The 19,150-nt window shown below is 33.7% G+C and overlaps 1 protein-coding gene and 1 long non-coding RNA gene across 2 annotated transcripts; one reads left to right on the top strand and one right to left on the bottom strand.

Annotated features, from left to right (window-relative positions):
- Window positions 1-5,214: 5,214 nt before the first annotated feature.
- On the top strand, window positions 5,215-6,824 carry LOC121803543. Its single transcript, XR_006051061.1, has 3 exons — window positions 5,215-5,428; window positions 5,719-5,796; window positions 6,587-6,824. It is a non-coding gene; the product is annotated as an uncharacterized LOC121803543 (long non-coding RNA).
- Window positions 6,825-15,201: 8,377 nt separating this feature from the next.
- LOC121802813 (cyclin-D3-3-like) lies at window positions 15,202-16,759 on the bottom strand. Its single transcript, XM_042202517.1, has 4 exons — window positions 16,137-16,759; window positions 15,851-16,055; window positions 15,626-15,756; window positions 15,202-15,542 (listed from the first exon to the last, which is right to left on the bottom strand). The coding sequence occupies exons 1-4, from the start codon at window positions 16,557-16,559 to the stop codon at window positions 15,357-15,359; spliced, it is 945 nt and encodes a 314-aa protein (XP_042058451.1). The 5' UTR covers window positions 16,560-16,759; the 3' UTR covers window positions 15,202-15,356.
- Between the last annotated feature and the right edge of the window lie 2,391 nt (window positions 16,760-19,150).

The following is a 19,150-nucleotide window of genomic DNA, read 5'->3' as shown; positions in this document are numbered from 1 at the left end:
TTTGGTTGAATATTTGCATCTCTACATTGAAATCCATCTTGAAATCTCAACCCAACTTTAAGATCAAGCTCCTTGTGATTACACTTTGTATTATACACGCATCTTTTTCGTGATTTAAATCTCAATCCATCTTGAAATCTCAATCCATGCCAACATAGATTCCACCTAAAATTCCACCCATGGGATAAACTAGAAAAATTGAAAATTCATAATTTAATTAGCGGATTTCAAAATTTGTGGGATAGATCAGATTTTGACCCTACTTAATGATGTAAATGACTATTTCCCTTTTTTTTCAATTATAGGTAAAATATTAGCAAAATACATGTGCTGTGAAAGAGTTCCTTTACCTTGATATTTGTCAATGCTATTATGGGCATTTGAATTTTTTGTCCCTACTTTTTGAATTCGTTATACGATCAATTCAATAGCTTAGAAAGGGGAAACAAATTATTATTACTGAGTTTGACTGTGTGAAGTAGGGCTAAAATTTCAAATCGAGTTGTTGTCATGATTATAGTACATAGTTTGTTCAAACTTCACTATCAATATAACACACACACACACACACACTCATTTAGTCGAATTGTGTATTAGTAAATAATAATTATATGTTAATAAACTCTTTGGAGATGAAATGATGAATGATATCCTAAATTGATTTATGTTTGAGTGTAGGTATCGTAATATAAAGTTTCTTTTATCAAACATTAACGAAACATAAGTCTCATATTTGCCTCATATTGATTCAATAAAGATCATGCTTTCAAAGTTCTTTCAAAGTTTGATTTGAATAACCCTCTTCTGTTATAAAGCCTTTTTGAATAACACTCTTCTTTTATTTAGCATGATTTTTTTTAAATAAATGCTCAAAGTTAGAAACTGGTGAGCAAATAAAATGGCAGTTTGAAAAAAAATAGTACTATCAATTTGTATCAACAAAAACGAATGATTTATCAAAAACTTTACATAAAAAATCAACGAACGAACGAAAGTGAACTAAACAAATGAACAACACACGTTCCAACATTATTATCCGACACCAGTAGTCATCAAAGAGGAGTGTGAACTTGGACTCCATTCTTGACTTCGATTGTAGATTTAATATCAAGAACATGCTTTTACCAAATGACGTTGAACTATAAATTTTTAGTTTTATAGTAGTACTATTTATTAATGTAAGGACAAGTTTAGCAGTGGTTAGGAAGAAGATATATATATACATTCTGGCCTTTCAGTGGGTATTTGTTACTGACTTTGGACTTTATTTCTTCTTAATTTCTTATTTCATCTTGATTACTAAGATGCAAGATATTCTCACAATCAACCAAGATGATTAATAACAATAAATAAATTAAAATAGTCAAAATAATCATATGGCTCATGTTCTTATATCAATGCAATCAATATTGTCCATTTCACAAGTACAGACACAACCCAAATCATATAATATAGTGTGTGTATAGATAAAACATACTATATGTATATGTAGCAACTAATTGGTTAAGAAAATTAGGTAGATGATAGGACATACATCAAAATTTGGTCCACAAACTCTGACTTCTCACATATGAACTCTGGGGACTCAAATTTTGAAGTGGTCAGAATGGGATGAATTAATGAGGAGTGGAGTATTTTTTTAAAGGAAATTAATAAAATGCAAAAACTGCATATTTCGATGAGGAATTGTTGTACAAACTAAGTACATAAACTCGATAGCATGTGCATATCACTGCATCAATCTTGGGGAACTATTCATTTAATTACAATAGTACATTAATTTTAATATTAAATGTACTTATAATTATATATTCCCTGGATATATTAAATGGGGTGTGCAAGAAGATTAGCTAGAGTAGAGCATCATAATTTTTTTCAGGACAATTGAACACTTATGTATTGTTATTTAATAAGTGCGTTTTTAGCACTATTCACAACATTTGAGCACTAAGAATTGAACACTAAATTAAATTTAAAGTAATGCAATGTGGTGCTCTTGTTGGAAAATTGATTGGCATTTTCTTACACACCTTAATGTGAGAGCACGGCGTGCTCAACAGCCCGCAGCCAGTGTTTGAGCGGTGGGATACACTGGTACGTGCTTAAGAAGTGTAGTTGTGCAAGCCCTTAGTAACACAATATACATAGAGATACAAATTTGCTACCCTTGTTTTTTTCAATGAAATTTGATATCTTTATTCAAAACGATAAATCTAAAAAATTAAAGTTTCATTCTTTACACTTTATCTTACTGCTTCTTAATCTTTAACCATTCTTCTGAAATAAAAAAGTATGGCTTTAAAATAGCTAAAGTTGAGCTGTGGCACACTAGATCGAGTTGAAAGAAATTCTCTTATAATAATATTAGTATATATTATATGCGTAATTATTATTAAATCACACCCCACTCGCTATATAAATGTGAGAAATACCACTGAATTCCAAGACTCCTAATTAAAATTTGTTTATTATCACTAGTGGGCCTGTCAAAATGGATATCGGGTATCCTTGGATAATTGGATATCCGAAATTCAATTTTTCGGGTATCGGATCGGGATTGGGTAGTGAGAATTTTGGATTATCGGGTATCGGGTTACCCGATATCCGATCGGGTATACCCGAATTATCCGATTTGTTTTCTAAAATTAATAAATTATGTTTTTATTATAATTAAATGTAATTTAATTTCTTAAACTATATTTTAATTAATAATTATAGTTAGCATATAAGATATGTAATTTAATTTTTTAATTACATTTTACTTTCATTGACTCGTGATATTTTGAATTTTGAATTTTGAATCTTTGAAAATGTTATTGTTAGATCTAGATTCTTATGAATTATTGAATTGTGATGTTTATAAGGGAGGGATGAAAGATGTTAACATGTACAATTTATGAATTTTGTATTTTTCAAAGTTTGTAGTTATTTTCTTTTAGATTTGAATTACTATAAGAATTTTGTATTCCTAAAAGTTTTAGTTATTTTCTCTTAAAAATTCGAACTACTACAAGAATTTTGTATTTCTAAAAGTTTGTAGTTATTTTCTATGTAATACCACTTCAATTTTGTATTAAATTTGAATTAAATTATATTAAATAAATTCTAAAAGTTTGTAGTTAATTTCTAAAAATAAAAAAAAATCACAATCACAATCGGGACCGGGTACCCGAATTCAAATTCGGGTCGGGTATCAGGTATTGGACTTTGGGAATTTTGGGATCGAGTACCCGAAAATTTCGGATCGGATATCCGCGGGTACCCAATTTGACAAGTCTAATCACTAGCATCTTATAAATTAAATGACCAAAATATTTAAAGAGAATTTTATCTATCACCAATATATTTTAAAAAAAGTATTTTTTTTCGTGAGTTAACAAGATTACGTTAATTTTATCTTACTCTCTCACTCATCGCTAACCTCATGTGGATTCAAAATCTCATCTTATTGACTTCTTTCGTATCATTTGGTGCTTTCATCGAACATCTAGCAAATTAGCATCAGCTTATTTTAACCTCTAATCGGATAAGATTTTGTTTTAAAATACTAAAGCTCCATTCTCCAAACTACCAAAAGCAGCACACATTGAAAGGGCTGAAAATTGAAAGAAAACATGACCCAAATTTCAACATTCTTCATGCTTTTTACACTTTTTTCTGTTTGCTTGAATATAATTGTAGCTAATTCATCTTTTAAAATCTCTTAAACAACTTTTATTCTCTAATCTAAAGAATATTACTTCAACCCTTCTGCCTTCTTCTTTCTACTTCTTTTATTATCTTTTGGTCACGAATAAAGTCGTAGTAGTATTCTGACCGAAATTATTTGCTCTTAAATATATGGAATTTTCGCCTTTTAGATTCAAGCATGACTTTCAATAACGTCTTACTTAAGTCCATTCCCCAAACTACTACCTCAATATAGCAATTCTTAATCATTGAAGAAACTACAAAAACTATTTTTAAATATTTACAATTAGTTTTTTCTTCCTTGATTCCGGACTACCAAGTTTGCTGAGGTACTAAATTAGCTTTTTAAATATTCTTTAAGGCATTGCTCTGATAAATTAGCTAAATCCTCACTTTCAAATTTTCTATATTGCCAACTAAAACACATGCTCCATAAATTCTTGAAAATATCAAACATGATATCGACGTGACAACATGTTATACAGTAAAAAACATCTCAACAAACAAATCACGATATGCTAGTTAGGAAACGAGCCCATGCCAATACAGACTAACAATAACAATAGTGCACATAATAAGTAAAAGCTACACGGGATTTAGGAAAATAACATAAGATGACAAAAAAAAAAGGTGAGCAGTCCATTGCTTTAACAAAAATGGATTAACATGCTTAGTTCCAACTCAAACATACTCACTTTTTCCCCATTTATTTATGTATTTGGATATAATATATACAATGTTTTTCTGTGTGTGCTGAAATCTTGGTCCGACATTCACGCTACCTTCAATATTTAACTTAGACACTTATTATTAATCTGAGCATTTTGTAGTTAAAGTAACAACGAAGTATATATTTAACTCTGATGATATCATGATTCACTGTGCAAAATCATTTTGTCCATTGTCTTTTCTGGAAACCAAGCTTCGATTCAGACTGATTTCTTTTACCCTTTTGAGATATTCCATAGATAAATGCTCAAGAACATTAAACATATACTATGTTGCAGTTAAATATTGTTAATACATATATATAATTAATGCTATGTTTCAAGTATTAGCTGTTGGCTGGGGCATCTTCCTGCAAGTAGCTTCTGTTAATAGGATGAATTAACAAATTAACAAATCCTAATTGGATTTAATTTGACAAATACAAGTTCATTCGGATCAACAATCAACATAGTGTTTTGCTTTTGAAAGAATTAATCCATTTATTTTCATAATTGAGGTATTTAAGTATTGCCTCCCAGTGAGCATTAAGCTCCTATTGCCCCCTTAGTGTTAAGTTCCAGCTTAATACTAGCCATTAGATTATGATTATGGACGGATTAGATTAGTAGGAGATATGAGGGTCCGTTTTACAGTATAAGGTGGAATTAGTACATTATAGGGGTAGAAATGTAAACACTCCAATATTATCTTCCGTTTCAAAACTGCAAGCACGAAAATTAAGCGGGATTTTTGGAACAATGATTGATATTCCAGTTCCACACTCTCTCTCTCATCATAAACGTCTCCCCCATTTTCACTATCGATCAAAACCCTCCCCAAATTCCAATCTCGATCAAACCCTAGCCGCCGTAAAGTATATCAGAAAAACTGCACTACCACTCATTTGGCGACGTAAATAATACTTAATCTTGACATTACTCCGTCGTTTCGATATCTCTCCTCAGTTTACGGTTTATTTGGCGACGATGACGAAGCCAATGTCAACCATTTCTACCGAGGGGAAAATCCGGTAAGTTTTCCACCATCGATTTTCAAATTATCTGCAGATTTTTTGGAAAATTTTGGTCTGTATTTGTGTAGTTCAGTTCGTAGTGTTGATTATTGTTAGGGTTTTGTTCATTATCGAGGAGTAACGGCTGTTTATGGTGAAGCATGTGTAATTGGTTGTTACTGGTGAAGCATGTGAACCATTTCTATAGAGGGTTTGCTTCATTGTTGTGAATTTATATTTCTGTATTGCTCGATTTCTTTATTGGTTGTTTGGTGTGTATCTGATAAATTCTTTATTCATTTTTTTAGTTGAGGATTATAAAAGATCGAACTGAGAAAATGGCAAAAAGAGGACGATCGTTCAAGAGCCAACCAACTGAAATGCAGGTGATCGAATGTGTAGTTTCAGTAGACATTGCTACGTTGTTTCTGGCATTTTATACATTATTTTACACTCGTACTCCAAATAATTGGTATTGTATTATGCCATGTACATGAACGGATTTTCTGACTATGGCCTGCTCTGTTACATTATATGATACATTATACTCATAAATATGTACATTATTCAAAAACGGCATATACATTATACAACTATAATCATACATTAATACAATCTACATTATTTCATACTCATAGGCTACATTATTTGCATTTTTTATGGAATGGACACTAATTGACACATTGTATAATTACAAAAAATGTGATGCATTATACTCATAAATATGTACATTATGTTAAAAATAATGTACGACGCTATTTATTTGTTACATTATATGATACATTATACTCATAAATATGTACATTATATGTACTCATTTTTACTGACAGTTGCATATTAAGGTACACATTGTATACATTAATTAGGTAAAATTTTACATTATCTACCAGATATGCTCTACATTATGTTTTACTGATGCACTACTGTATTAGATACATTGTTTAAACAATTAATTTTATTAGTTCAGACTAGATTACTACATAGTTGAGGCATTTATGTACTTTATTCACTGTTAAATTATGCAGGCAGTTATCACATTATTCGTCACTGTTTTGTTACATTATTCTGTTTTGTTGTAATTTAACATTCAAGATGGCTCGCTTTGTTATGGAATATGCGTCACGGTTGTACATTTATTTAAAATTTCAACTAATCTATGTACATGTTTCCTAATAGGTTCAAAGTTTGCAAGGATAGAATACGATGACGACTTTGATGAGGTCATTCCCTTTCATATGCACATCTGTTTCGACAAAAGTTGGCTGCACATAAGGAAGCTGATAAAGTGCTAGCCAAAGATGTTGCAGCACCTAGTCGAAACAAGAAAGACAACAACATGTACTTCAGGAGGTGTCCAACTGATTTGAAATAGATTTGTAGGGTATTTTGTCTAGATTTATGACGATGTAAAGCACTTGGGATGGTTTGAATTCAATTTCCTTTCAACATTATTCTCTTAAATCTGTACATTATTCACTGATCCGAATGTAGATTATTAGATACTATTGGTACATTATTTACTGTACCAAATCTTAAACGCATTAAAAAATAAAATTTAACTCATGTGGTGGTGCTATAACCTAGCCCCATGGGTTACTAAACCCAAGGGGGGTGATTCAAACTCTCTGCCCTTTGTGATGGTTCCGTTTGTGAGTTGGTACTACAACCTAGCCCATGGATTGCTAAACTCAAAATGGCTAACAAGGATTATTAACATGATAACGGGTAAAAGTAGGATATGGCTAACAAGGATGGCCTAACGTCCTCCCTTATCTCTATAACCACTATGTAGACTCAAGGAGATCGCGAGCAAGTTCTAGAAACATATGACATGCTTGAGATAAATCACACATTTAGGAACAATATAGGCTTAATTCTCACAAGGTCATTTGAGCAAAAGACAAGGCACCATCCAATTCACTTTAGGTAATTTGAAATGAAAAGTCACATGTTACTTAACCATATCAACAAGGTTTTCGAAAAAATTTACACAAAATCATCATTGGCAACCCCTCCAACATGTCTCACACTCGTTCAACTTCCACCCCTAGACAGAATATTCGACACACAAAACAACAAGAAAAACATTCCTAAAAACATAATCATAAAAACAATAACAAACACAAGTGGAACAAGGAAAACATTCCCAAAAATTCAACAATCCAAAGCCAAAGAGAGAGGTAAGAGGGAATCCACTAGACACCCCCTCAAACTTATTCCAAGCAAAGCTAGGATAAGTTTGGAAGAGAGAGTAGATTTTGAGAGGACTTTCCATCTCTTTTTCTCCCCGGCGGTATGCAATTACACCCCACAATTACCGGCTCTAGTTAGCACTATTTTTTATACCCAAGAAGAACCTCAATATGTGATTGAAGAGTATTTTGAGCTCTTGTTCTCCTCCCTTGTCCAACTCTCCTTCTCGGCTCAAGAGGTAGACACCTTGAGCGCGTAAGGATACACACCTACAAAAGATTAGAGAAGAACAAACCATATGTTATAACTAAGCAAGAAAATTAAACTAAATAAAATAAGTAAAATGTCTAAACTAGTATTCTCCATCTTATCACAGTATCAAACACAAAAGCAAATTTAGTCCCCGACAACGGCGCCAAAAACTTGACTCGTGCTAATTTTGCAATCAAAAGTGTCACCCACAAGTGTACGGGATAAGTAGCACGTGGCAAGCTAAAATTATCGATCCACGAAGACTAAAAGCCGGTTTGAGTACTATGATGCAACTTTGAACACTATCTAGACTAATAAAAGGGGTTTTTAGTTTTCTTAACTAAGATCAAAGAACAAATAAGCAATGAAGGCAAATTAATTAAGTAAAGCAAATAAAAGATGATTTTCACACAAATTGGGAAAGGTAGGGATATGGATCCGTCGATATGGATCACGGGTGTCACCTAGGAATCATGCTCATCTATTGGGTCTCATGTGTGTCTAGGAAAGTAGGAAAGATTGGTTAGACCCCATCTCGAGTGCATCTAACACGTGGATCAATCTCTAGTGTAGGAGTCTACTCCATACAATTCGAGATTGACTCCCTAAAACAACGGACCCACGCCCTCTCTCTAGCTCATGCATCTCTCGGTCACCTGTAAGGCACAAAGTTGTTGATTACCTAACCATTCTAATCATGCATTTCTCAATGTCAAAAATTAGAACAAGATATATCAAATTGGTAGCTAATCAATTGGATAACAAAAGCCCAATATCTAACAAAACCAACACAATGAGATAGATAAGCATAAATCTAGGTTCACCAAATCCCTAAAGAAATCTAGCTACTCATGATCAAAGTCAAAACAAAAGGAAATACAAAGGAAATGGAAAAATAACATAATAGAAATATGAACTAGAACTCCCTAGAGGTGGGATTGATGGTGGGTAGTCTTCTCCTTCAATCTCTTGAGATGAGAAGCTCCTTGGCCTTCAAATCCTCTTCATTCTCTTGTTTCAGCTCTTTATTTGGTAGTGTGGGAGTAGGGCCCAAATGTGTGAAGTCCCCCTTTTATATCCGGAGTGAAAATCAGGGTTAAATGAGGGATTAGTAAAAACACCCGGCCGGGTGATTTGTAAATGGAGAAACACCCGGGCGGGTCTTTTTCTCTAAAGCCCGTAACCACATGGAAAACACCCGACCGGGTTTTTCGGGAAATGGAAAACACCCGGCCGGGTTTCTTCTCTGGAATCAGCCTCGTTGGCTCCGTTTTAACCTGTTTTTACTTCAAAACTCCAACAAACTCATTATTTCATCTAATTGATAACTAAATGGGTGAAAACATATAATAAACACCTTAATTCAACAAAAACATGGGTTAATCACCTCTAAAACAATCCTAAACTATAAGTTTGTCACCCATGGATTGCTTAACCCAAAGGGCATGAATTCAATTTTCTTTCAACATTATTCTATTCAATCCGTACATTATTCACTAATCCGTCCACATTATTAGATACTGTTGGTACATTATTTACTGTACCAAATCTTAAACGCATTAAAAAATGAAATTTAATTCATGTGGTGGTGCTATAACCTAGCCCCATGGGATGCTAAACCCTAGGGGAATGATTCAAACTCTCTGTCCTTTGTGATGGTTCTGTTTGTGAGTGGGTACTACAACCCAGCCCCATGGATTGCTAAACCCAAAGGGCATGAATTCAATTTCCTTTCAACATTATTCTTTTCAATATATATATTATTCATTGATCCGTGCACATTATTAGATACTATTGGTACATTATTTACTGTACCAAATCATAAACGCATTAAAAATGAAATTTAATTCATGTGGTGGTGCTATAACCTAGCCCCATGGGTTGCTAAACCTAAGGAGAATGATTCAAACTCTCTGCCCTTTGTGATGGTTACGTTTGTGAGTGAGTAGTACAACCTAGCCCCATGGATTGCTAAACCCAAAGGGCATGAATTCAAGTTTCTTTCAACATTATTCTCTTTAATTTGTACATTATTCATTGATCCGTTCACATTATTAGATACTATTGGTACATTATTTACTGTATCAAATCTTAAACGCATTAAAAAATAAAATTTAATTCATGTGGTGATGCTATAACCTAGCCCCATGGGTTGCTAAACCCAAGGGGAATGATTCAAACTCTCTGCGCTTGGTGATTGGAACTAAGTTCGGGCAATTGGGGTCCCATACGAGAAGTTGTAAGTACTATACCCTAGCCCAATGATAATTGAACCCTAGGGGAATGACTCTAACTCCCTGCCCTTAGTGAACGTTGTGTTACTGAGTCGGTACTATACCCTAGCCTAATGGATTGCTAAACCCTTTGGGGAATGGATTTAATTTCTGCCATGCATTAAACCCATTGTAATATACATTAATCAGAAGACAACATATACATTAAACAACCATAATCGTACATTGAATTCAATATGAATCCTAAGACAACAATTCAAAAATGAATTTTGATGTATGGGTTAGTAATATGCCCTAGCCCTATAGATTGCTAAACCCTATGAGAATGGCTCTAACTCCCTTCCTGTAGTCAAGGTTTTGTTAGTGAGTCGGTGCTATACCCTAGCCCCATGGATTGCTAAACCCTTTGGGTAATGGATTTAACTTCCGTCATACATTAAACCCATTATAATCTACATTTTTCAAAGACGGCATATACATTAAACAACTATAATCGTACATTAATACAATCTACATTATACACTTAGTATAGTACATTAATTCTAAAAAATTTACAAGATGTAACTTACTAAAAGAAAACATGAAAAACTGTAAATGTCAGAAGATTTCAAGAAAATAAAACGACAATTGATGCAAAATAAAACTAAATTCAAGAATGAACTAATCACAAAAAAACACTGCAGACTAATGTGATATACATAGAGGACCGACTAGTGTAGATTTCACTTCCTCTTTAGGGCGATAACGATGGAGCAATCGGTTTTTCTCATCGAATTTGGGGCGGCTACAGTTTTGGTGAACGCTTTTTTTTATCAAGGATTGCGATTAATCAAGACAACAAAAAAGACAATAGAATTCGACTTACAGAGAAGAACACCGAACGTATACAATGGAGAGAGAGATGAGAGAGAAAAGCTAGTTTAATTTAGGAAAAAGAAATTAGAATCAATCTTCATTAATCATGTGTTGATATTAGAGGGAGAGATTTATGGGAATGAAATAACCGATTGCATTGTGGCTTCCCAAAATGACCTTTTTGGATTTTTTAATATTTTTATTAAATACATGTGGCACTATTTTCGGCCATCGAATCTTCAAATCGTGAGGCTGAGATTTAATTGGAAGAATGAACAATAATTAAAAAAATGATATGAATACATCTCTTGCCTCTACTATTGTTAAACATATGACCCAAAACTCAGAATTTAAATATGTTTGGCTTAAGCTTAATTAGTCCATTGTGGTCATAAATATTCTTCCATATCAGTTGCACACGTTGTTCTAATCCTGAGATAAGTTGGTACAAATGTATTGAGTAATTAAGACCAATTAATATAGTACTAATCAAATAATTATTTGGTGGAGACAGCATAATTAGTGATATGTCTAATTCGATTTGAACATGTCCGCCTATAACTAAACCTCCTTATGAGATGTCAAGATGTTTCCGTACGTGACATGACCCATAAAAAGTCAATCAATCAATCCCATCAGCCAAATAATATTGCTAAAATGTCAATATGGTAGTCACATGCATATACTCACCAATTAATGGCCCCTCTTTGATCGGGCACGAGTTTTAAGAAATGTAAAGAAAAGTTATTGAAAAAGTTAGTGGAATATAGGGCCCACTTTTTTATATTGATTTAATAATAAAATGTGAGTGAAGTGAGTTAGTGGAATGTGGAGCCTACTTATCATTTATGGTAAAAATGAAGTGTGACAATTATTGAGGGACAGACCGAAATGGAAAAGAGTGACAATTAATCGGAGACGGATGGAGTAAATGATAAAATTGTACCTTCACATATAGATTCATAAAAGAGTGGTGCCTTTAGTCAATTGAATTATTTGAGTTTTGATTAGTACTTCGTCGTTCTAAGAATATGGTCATTTATGTCCCGAATTTTAACGGTGCATGTTCATAAAAATATTCACTTTTATTTATAAAAACTAATATTTTAAATAATTAAGCATACAACAAAAACGAACTTAGACATGTTTTTATCTTGAAGAAAAATGTAAAACTATATTTGTAAGCATTAGGACCTTATATTATGTATAAAATGAAATGGAGAAATAGGTCAGGGAAGCAAAAGTGGTTCCCCATATATTTTCTGCCGAGTAAGCCCACCACTTACTTAGTCATGTGTCTTGTACGCACTTAAACTTTATTTTCTTTTATACATTTTTTATTTATTGTTTCCCTTTTCTTTCCCCTTAATTTCTTTAATTTTTCTTTTTTTATTTTCCTCTTTTTTATTTTCCTTTGTTTTTATTTCCTATTTAAAATAAATATTGTGTGTGGTAGTGGTTTTAATTTTATATTATCATTTGATTTAATTTTATTATAATATTTGTTTTGCAAGATTAAAGTAATTTTACAAATAATTTTTTTCATTTAATTATTTGCATTGAAATAAAAATATAAATACGAAAAATAAAATACACTCCTATTATAAGTTATATTTATATACATATGTCGAAAAAGTAAATTTATAATAATAGAATCTATAAGAAAGTAAAAGTCAGGAAGCACCTAGTAAAAGAAGCTTGAGATAAGATTAAAAAAATTGAATATGATACATATATAGACAAAGAGAAATATGGGAAAAGCACCGTGTAATGGATGGGGTCTTACTAACCATATGCAAAGGTATGAAAATGATGCTCTATGCCATCACTCATTGACTTTATAATCAAGTTATAATGTCTAGATATTTGGTAACGCATACCATCAAATGTAACAAATGTTAAAATGAGTGTAAAATAAGGTTTTGGAAAAGATGGGTGTACAAAATCTTTCACAAACCAAATATGTGAATGTGAGATTTTAATTTTGGTTAAATAATGTTAACTAGAGATGTGTCTATGCATACTTCACTGCTTTCCCGATCATATACTCCCTAATTTATTACATTTGATAATTGTATGTATAACAATCATCGATTGGGGGAAAAGTTGATAGTTGTGTTTGGACTTTAGAGACATATTAGTAATAAAATATATTAAATGAAATTCCAGTCCATCTAAGTTGGGTGAGAGAGGTCAAAACTCCGGTAACATCCCCTGCAAAAATAATGCTAGTGGCCCACAATTTGTTCCTTCTCTCACATGCAAACAAATTCTACATTTTTTCCCACACTAGTCCCTTTCCCTCCCATACACTAAATAGCGATGATAAACCACCAAATTTTGTACAATCAAATTAAGGTTATATTAATAATTTGATGTATTAATTATATATTTAAATAATAAATATAGTAAGTGGATAAGTTAAAAAGACTTATTAGCCTTTAACCTCATTTTTTATTTTTATATTTGAATTTTCTTTCTATTGTTTTTAAATTTTGAATTAAAGTATGCACTAATTATATTTATGGTTCCAAAAAAGTAAAAAAATTATACACAAATCATAAATATATGACCACAATATTATGCACTTTTCATGTACTATATATGCATCCATATATTTTAATTAAATGCATAAATAAATCTATTTTTTTCAAATAAACTAGTTTTTGGTGGTAAAAAAAATAAACTAGTTTTTTTGTTGTATAAAATTTGGTTTCACGGATTTGTTGTACACTAAAATCCAGTAATATGTTTGGTGTTTGGTTAGTCAAAGTTAATGTTTTTCATTTTAAGATTCAATTCATCTAATATTAGTAATTTTACTAATCGAGATTGTTTTGAGATTCCATATCGGGGTCTGTCTATTGAATTAAACATATTCATAAGATTCAACATTTAACTTGTTTCAAAATTATTTGAGATTGAAATAGTCTATAATTAATATTACTATAGAAAAAGAATAAGATTCATAAGTCAAAACTAATTGAACGTGATTACTACAAAAAAATTATAAGATATTGCAAACCAATCTATTATTACTCCATCCGACCCACAAGAATATGCACTCTTTTCTTTTTAGTCCGTCCTACAAGAACATGCACTTTTCAATTTTGAAAACTCTTTTTCTCTTTAATGAGGTGGGACACGTTTCCCACTAACAATACTTTAATTACTTTTTCTCTTTACCTCTCTCTTACTTTACCAATTTATATATTATAATCCGTGCCGAACCCAAAGTGCATATTCTTTGGAGACGGATGGAGTATAATCTAATAATGCGGTAAATTATAACTAGATCCTCTCTAATATTGTCGAAGTATGAAAAATATGTTCTAGTTGTACTATTATTTGGTTGTTCTTATTGCTGAGCTCTTTTATGTAAAATGCGTCTCCTTTCGCTTGAATTTGATATAAATGGTTAAAGATGGCCTAAAAGTTAAAAATGTGAATAAAATGCAAAGATTTTCTTATCCATCATTCCGTATAAACTAAGATAATCAGTTAGTAAACACTTAGGTGGTGTTCGGTTTGCAAGATAAAATAATACCAAGATATAATCTATGATTGAGTTGTGAGATTATCTTAATCATATGGGGTTAGCTATGACTAATTATCCCATAATTATCTATCTAGGATTGAGTTGTGGAATTGAATCTCATGAACCAAACACACAATAAATTTAATTTCTAATACAATCTTGCAAACTGAACACTTCTTAAATTAATTCACTTATTATAAGAGCAAGATTGAGATTTATAATTGAATAGTGATTTGTCGTGATATTCTCTTCTTCCTAAAAAAATAATAATCACTTCATTATTTTGTTTTATTATTTTGTATTAAATTTTTTTAGAAGTTTTTGTTTGTTTTTAGAGTGTCCACTATAGTAGGACGCGGCTATAGCCGCGTCTTGGGGGCGGTGGGCGGCGGTGGGCGGGCGGCTATAGTGGGGAAGGTGGGCGGACAACTTTTGGGGCTATTGAGGGGGGGCGGACGCGAGATAGCCGCGTTCGCGGCGAGGACGCGGCTATTGGAGGGATGTGAAAATGTGGAATTTTGTATTTGGAATTTTGGGGCTATTGGAGGTGTCCACTATAGTGGCGGAAATAGAATTTTGGGGCTATGGACAACAAAATTGGGGTTATGGACAAAAACTGGGGCGGGGCTATTGGGCGTGTCCGCCTTATAGCGGATACTCTTAGAAGAGGCCAGTTTCCGATTTGACTTGCCAAATCGAATACTCCCGAAATACACACATTAAAAAATGAAGATGGTCATTTTGCTGGAAATGCATTCAGAGATTTCGTAGAAAATGTTATTCTACACAGCGATTTAAAATTCACCTATTTAAAAATAGATAAATAAAAAAGGGAATATAAATGCAGAGAGGAAAAAATGCATTAGTTAATTAATTATGTGGACTTGAATTTCTTCGTGTGGTGCTCCGGCGACGAGGCGGCGGAGGAATCGTCGGAGCTGAAGTAGACGTCCACCACCCCTTTGGGACTTCCGGGGAGCTTCCTCTTGTTACACGAGTATAACGAGCCGGCGCCGGTGGCCACCTCCTCTATCAGCTTGCAACAATTCTCCACCTTATCCTGTTCCATTATAATTATATCACTCTCAAATTAAATCACAAAACAATACCAATCAATTGCAATCTCGAAATTCATTTCGTTACCTTGTCGATTCCGAGAATTCCGACGAGCTGATCGTGATAATCGACGCCGATTGTTGGCTCGACGCTGCTGATTACATACAGCATTGTGGCGGTCGCCAATGCAGACGAGGAATACCTCATGAATCTACAGTCTGCAGATCGATTCAATGTTCAAACTGTAAATACGCAGAAATTGAAGAGAGAGAGAGAGAGAGAGAGAGAGATAGAGAGAAGATGTTTAATTACCAGAAAGTAGAGAGAGAAGAAGGCAATGGCATCTCCTAAGAAAGTCCCTGGAGATCTCGCTGAAGAGCCCTAACTTTCTGGCGATGCAGTCGAGAAACGAAACTGGAGTAACCGGATTCATCTTCCAATCGAGAGTGGAAAGGACTAAAATCTCCATTCTCTGAATCGTTTTCGATTCGAAAACGTAATCGATCTTTTCTACCACCTGCAAATCCGATCTCAACAATCAATCGCGCACACACAGAGAGAAACAGAGAAAGAGAGAAAAATTCGAATGTATACATACTTGGAGATCGAGGAGCAGAGGAACGTGAGTCTCCTCCACTTTGGCAGCCAAGGAAATGCAAGCAACAGCAGTTAATTGAGCCATCCATGGCTTCTCTACACGAGATTCAGAGCTATTTTGAAATCGATCGAAATAGTTAACCGCAAGCACCGCAGTGAGCGCGGAGAAGGAATAGTAGCGAACAACTGTAAGGATCCAGTCAACCGCCTCGGCTCTCGCAGACGCGGCGCAGCGGATTTTTAGGAGCGGTTGGTGTTCCTGCTCTTTGTGCAGTAGAGAGGCGAGCTCGTCCTCGTAGTTAACGTGAGGGGTATTAAAGTAATTAGAGATGGTGTTATTGTTATCGGAGTGGGAGTCCCAATAGTATTCCTCCTCATCGCAGTAGAGGGCGATTTGAGGGGTTAGTTGATGATGAGAAGGCATCTTCTTCCGAGAAGAAGATTACTCATTCTCTACTCAAACAGAGATGATGAGAAAGAGAAGCCTAGAGATAAGCTTGCAGCCATGAGTGAGAGAGAAAGAGTGAAATGGATTAATGAGTGATTGTTTGCTCAGTGGTTTTGCAGCTGTTGTGTGCGAATTTATATAAACGAAAATAGAGCAAGTAGTTTGGAGCCCTGGAATAGAGAGATAAATTATACTAGTAAAATTAGAAAAATAAATAAATATTTGGCCATATTTATTGAAAGATGTGTATGTGTATGTGTATGTGTATGTGTATGTGTATGTGTATGTGTATGTGTATGTGTATGTGTATGTGTATGTGTATGTGTATGTGTATGTGTATGTGCGTGAGATAGTTTATATTATTGTAAAATACTACTAGCTAGTACTCTGTATGAATGGAATAAAGGATCTTTAATTACTAAATTGACGTTCCACTACTATATACGGCGCCGTATGAAATTCCAGTGTGTAAATAATTGTCACGTTACCATAATCATTTCATTATTTACATGTATTAAATTCTTTATTGATAGTTATCAAATTATTATGAAAAGAAACATCAAATTATGTCACTTATATAGTTGGTTGTATCATGGTTTAGAGTGTCCACATTGGGGGAGCCGCGGCCCGCGGCTCGGTCCACGGCCCTCCATTGCAGAGAGCCAAGAGGCGGGGCGCAGGGCCGAGAGCCACGGCCGCGGCCTTCACGCGGCTGAGCCGTGTGAGCCGCGGCCCTCCATTGCAGCTGGCCGCATTTCGCGGTTGGGCCGCTTTTTTTTTTTTTTTGGTAAATTTCAAAAATTCTTTATAAAATACTACATTTCCATTCCATTTTTCCAACTCCATTTTACTTCCATTTTCTTCCAATCTTTCCAATATTTACTTCCAATTTCAATTCAACCTTGCAACTATGGATTCCGACGATGAACCCTTCCAATTTCAATTCAACCTTGCAACCTTGTGAATTTTTTTATTTACAATCCAAATTATTTTATTTTAATTAAATTTATAAATATCATAAATTTAAAGTCTAATAAATTTAATATAGTTAAATTAAAAATAACATTAAAAAAAGTGAACAAATTATTTTTTTTTGAGAGGGCCACATTTGGTGGCCCTTGTTGTTTTTGTTAAATTTTGTTAATTACCATTGCAGAGGGATTCAAGAGAGCCACGAATGATGGCCGGGCCACATTTGGTGGCCTTCAAGGGCCACCATTGTGGACACCCTTAGAGACAAAATAAATTGAAGCGTGAGGGGCTGTAAATTCATAAATGAAGATATTGCAGGGAATAAATCAATATAGTAGGAATAGTAGTATCAATATAGCGCAGTTGGCGACAGAGGGGCAGATCTTGCTGCAATTATTTAAATTGTAAATGCAATTGGGCGTACATGGAGTGGACCTATATAGTATCTATGTTATGACCAAAGTAAAAAATGCTTGTAACTCGTGACTATCATTATTGAAAATGCTCACTAGTACTAGGACAATTATTTGACCTAGGCTGCATGCCCATTCTTTAAAAAGTTATCTAATTTATTTGTAAGCTGGATAACTATATTTAAAACATATAATAATTGATAATTTAATATTGCGCCCAAGAGTTTTAATTCGCGTGTGATGATTGTGATTAGCATAGAGTATTAATGTAACTTGTCGAGTTTCAACTTTCAAACACTCAAGATTTGAAGAATTATTATTATTATTATTATTATTATTATTATTATTATTATTATTATTATTATTATTATTATTATTATTATGTACATGATGGTATAATATTATAATCTGAATTACGGCACATTGATAAATGATAGGTTTGAAATGTAATTATTGAGTGTACACGTACTATTGGGAAAAATTCACTATTTTTTTTTGTTATTTTTATCCTTATGCATATAAATGTAAGAGTTGTTATATTACTGAATTCCATCTCCATGAGGAATAGTTGTGAAAAATTTTACACGATGGTTTGTTAATGAAGAGGTAACGTGGTGCGTAGGTGTCGTTCAAGTGAGGATATATCCTACTGGCAGGATAAAGATCCTAACTAAGCCTAGACCTCGTCTTCAAAGATTCCTCAACCCACTTCTACTGATCAGTATAGTGGAGGTAAGGGTCGAATCCCACAGAGATGGTGCGTTTAAACTACTGCGGTGATGTTTTGGAGGGTTGGTTAGCTACCACGCTCGGGTTGAGTTTCTACCTAGGCGAGTAATTAAAGGGTGGCGTCCTACTGACTAGGATGGGGGAGCAGATCATGGAATGCAACTGTGTACGTGGAAATGAGGGGACATGGTGTAACAGAAATTGTTTGGAAAGGACGGTATTTCTATTTTTGGCTAAACAGAATATTCAGAGTGTAGTGGAGGTAGTGGTGACTAGGCTGACAGATCTGCAGGTACAACCAGAGGTGAAGGACAAAAGAAAGCAAAAGTAAATAAAAGTAAGGTGGTCCCCAATCTGGATGTAGACATCATCTTCTCCAACAACACAAATTAAACTCAGATAACAATTCCAGATCCAACCCGGCAAACGCAGATTAACAACTCGCGAACACAG

The sequence above is a fragment of the Salvia splendens genome, chromosome 5, assembly GCF_004379255.2.
Source record: "Salvia splendens isolate huo1 chromosome 5, SspV2, whole genome shotgun sequence".
NCBI lineage: Eukaryota > Viridiplantae > Streptophyta > Magnoliopsida > Lamiales > Lamiaceae > Salvia > Salvia splendens.
The sequence above is the reverse complement of the archived record's forward strand: the minus strand, read 5'-3'. Positions and strand labels throughout refer to the sequence as shown.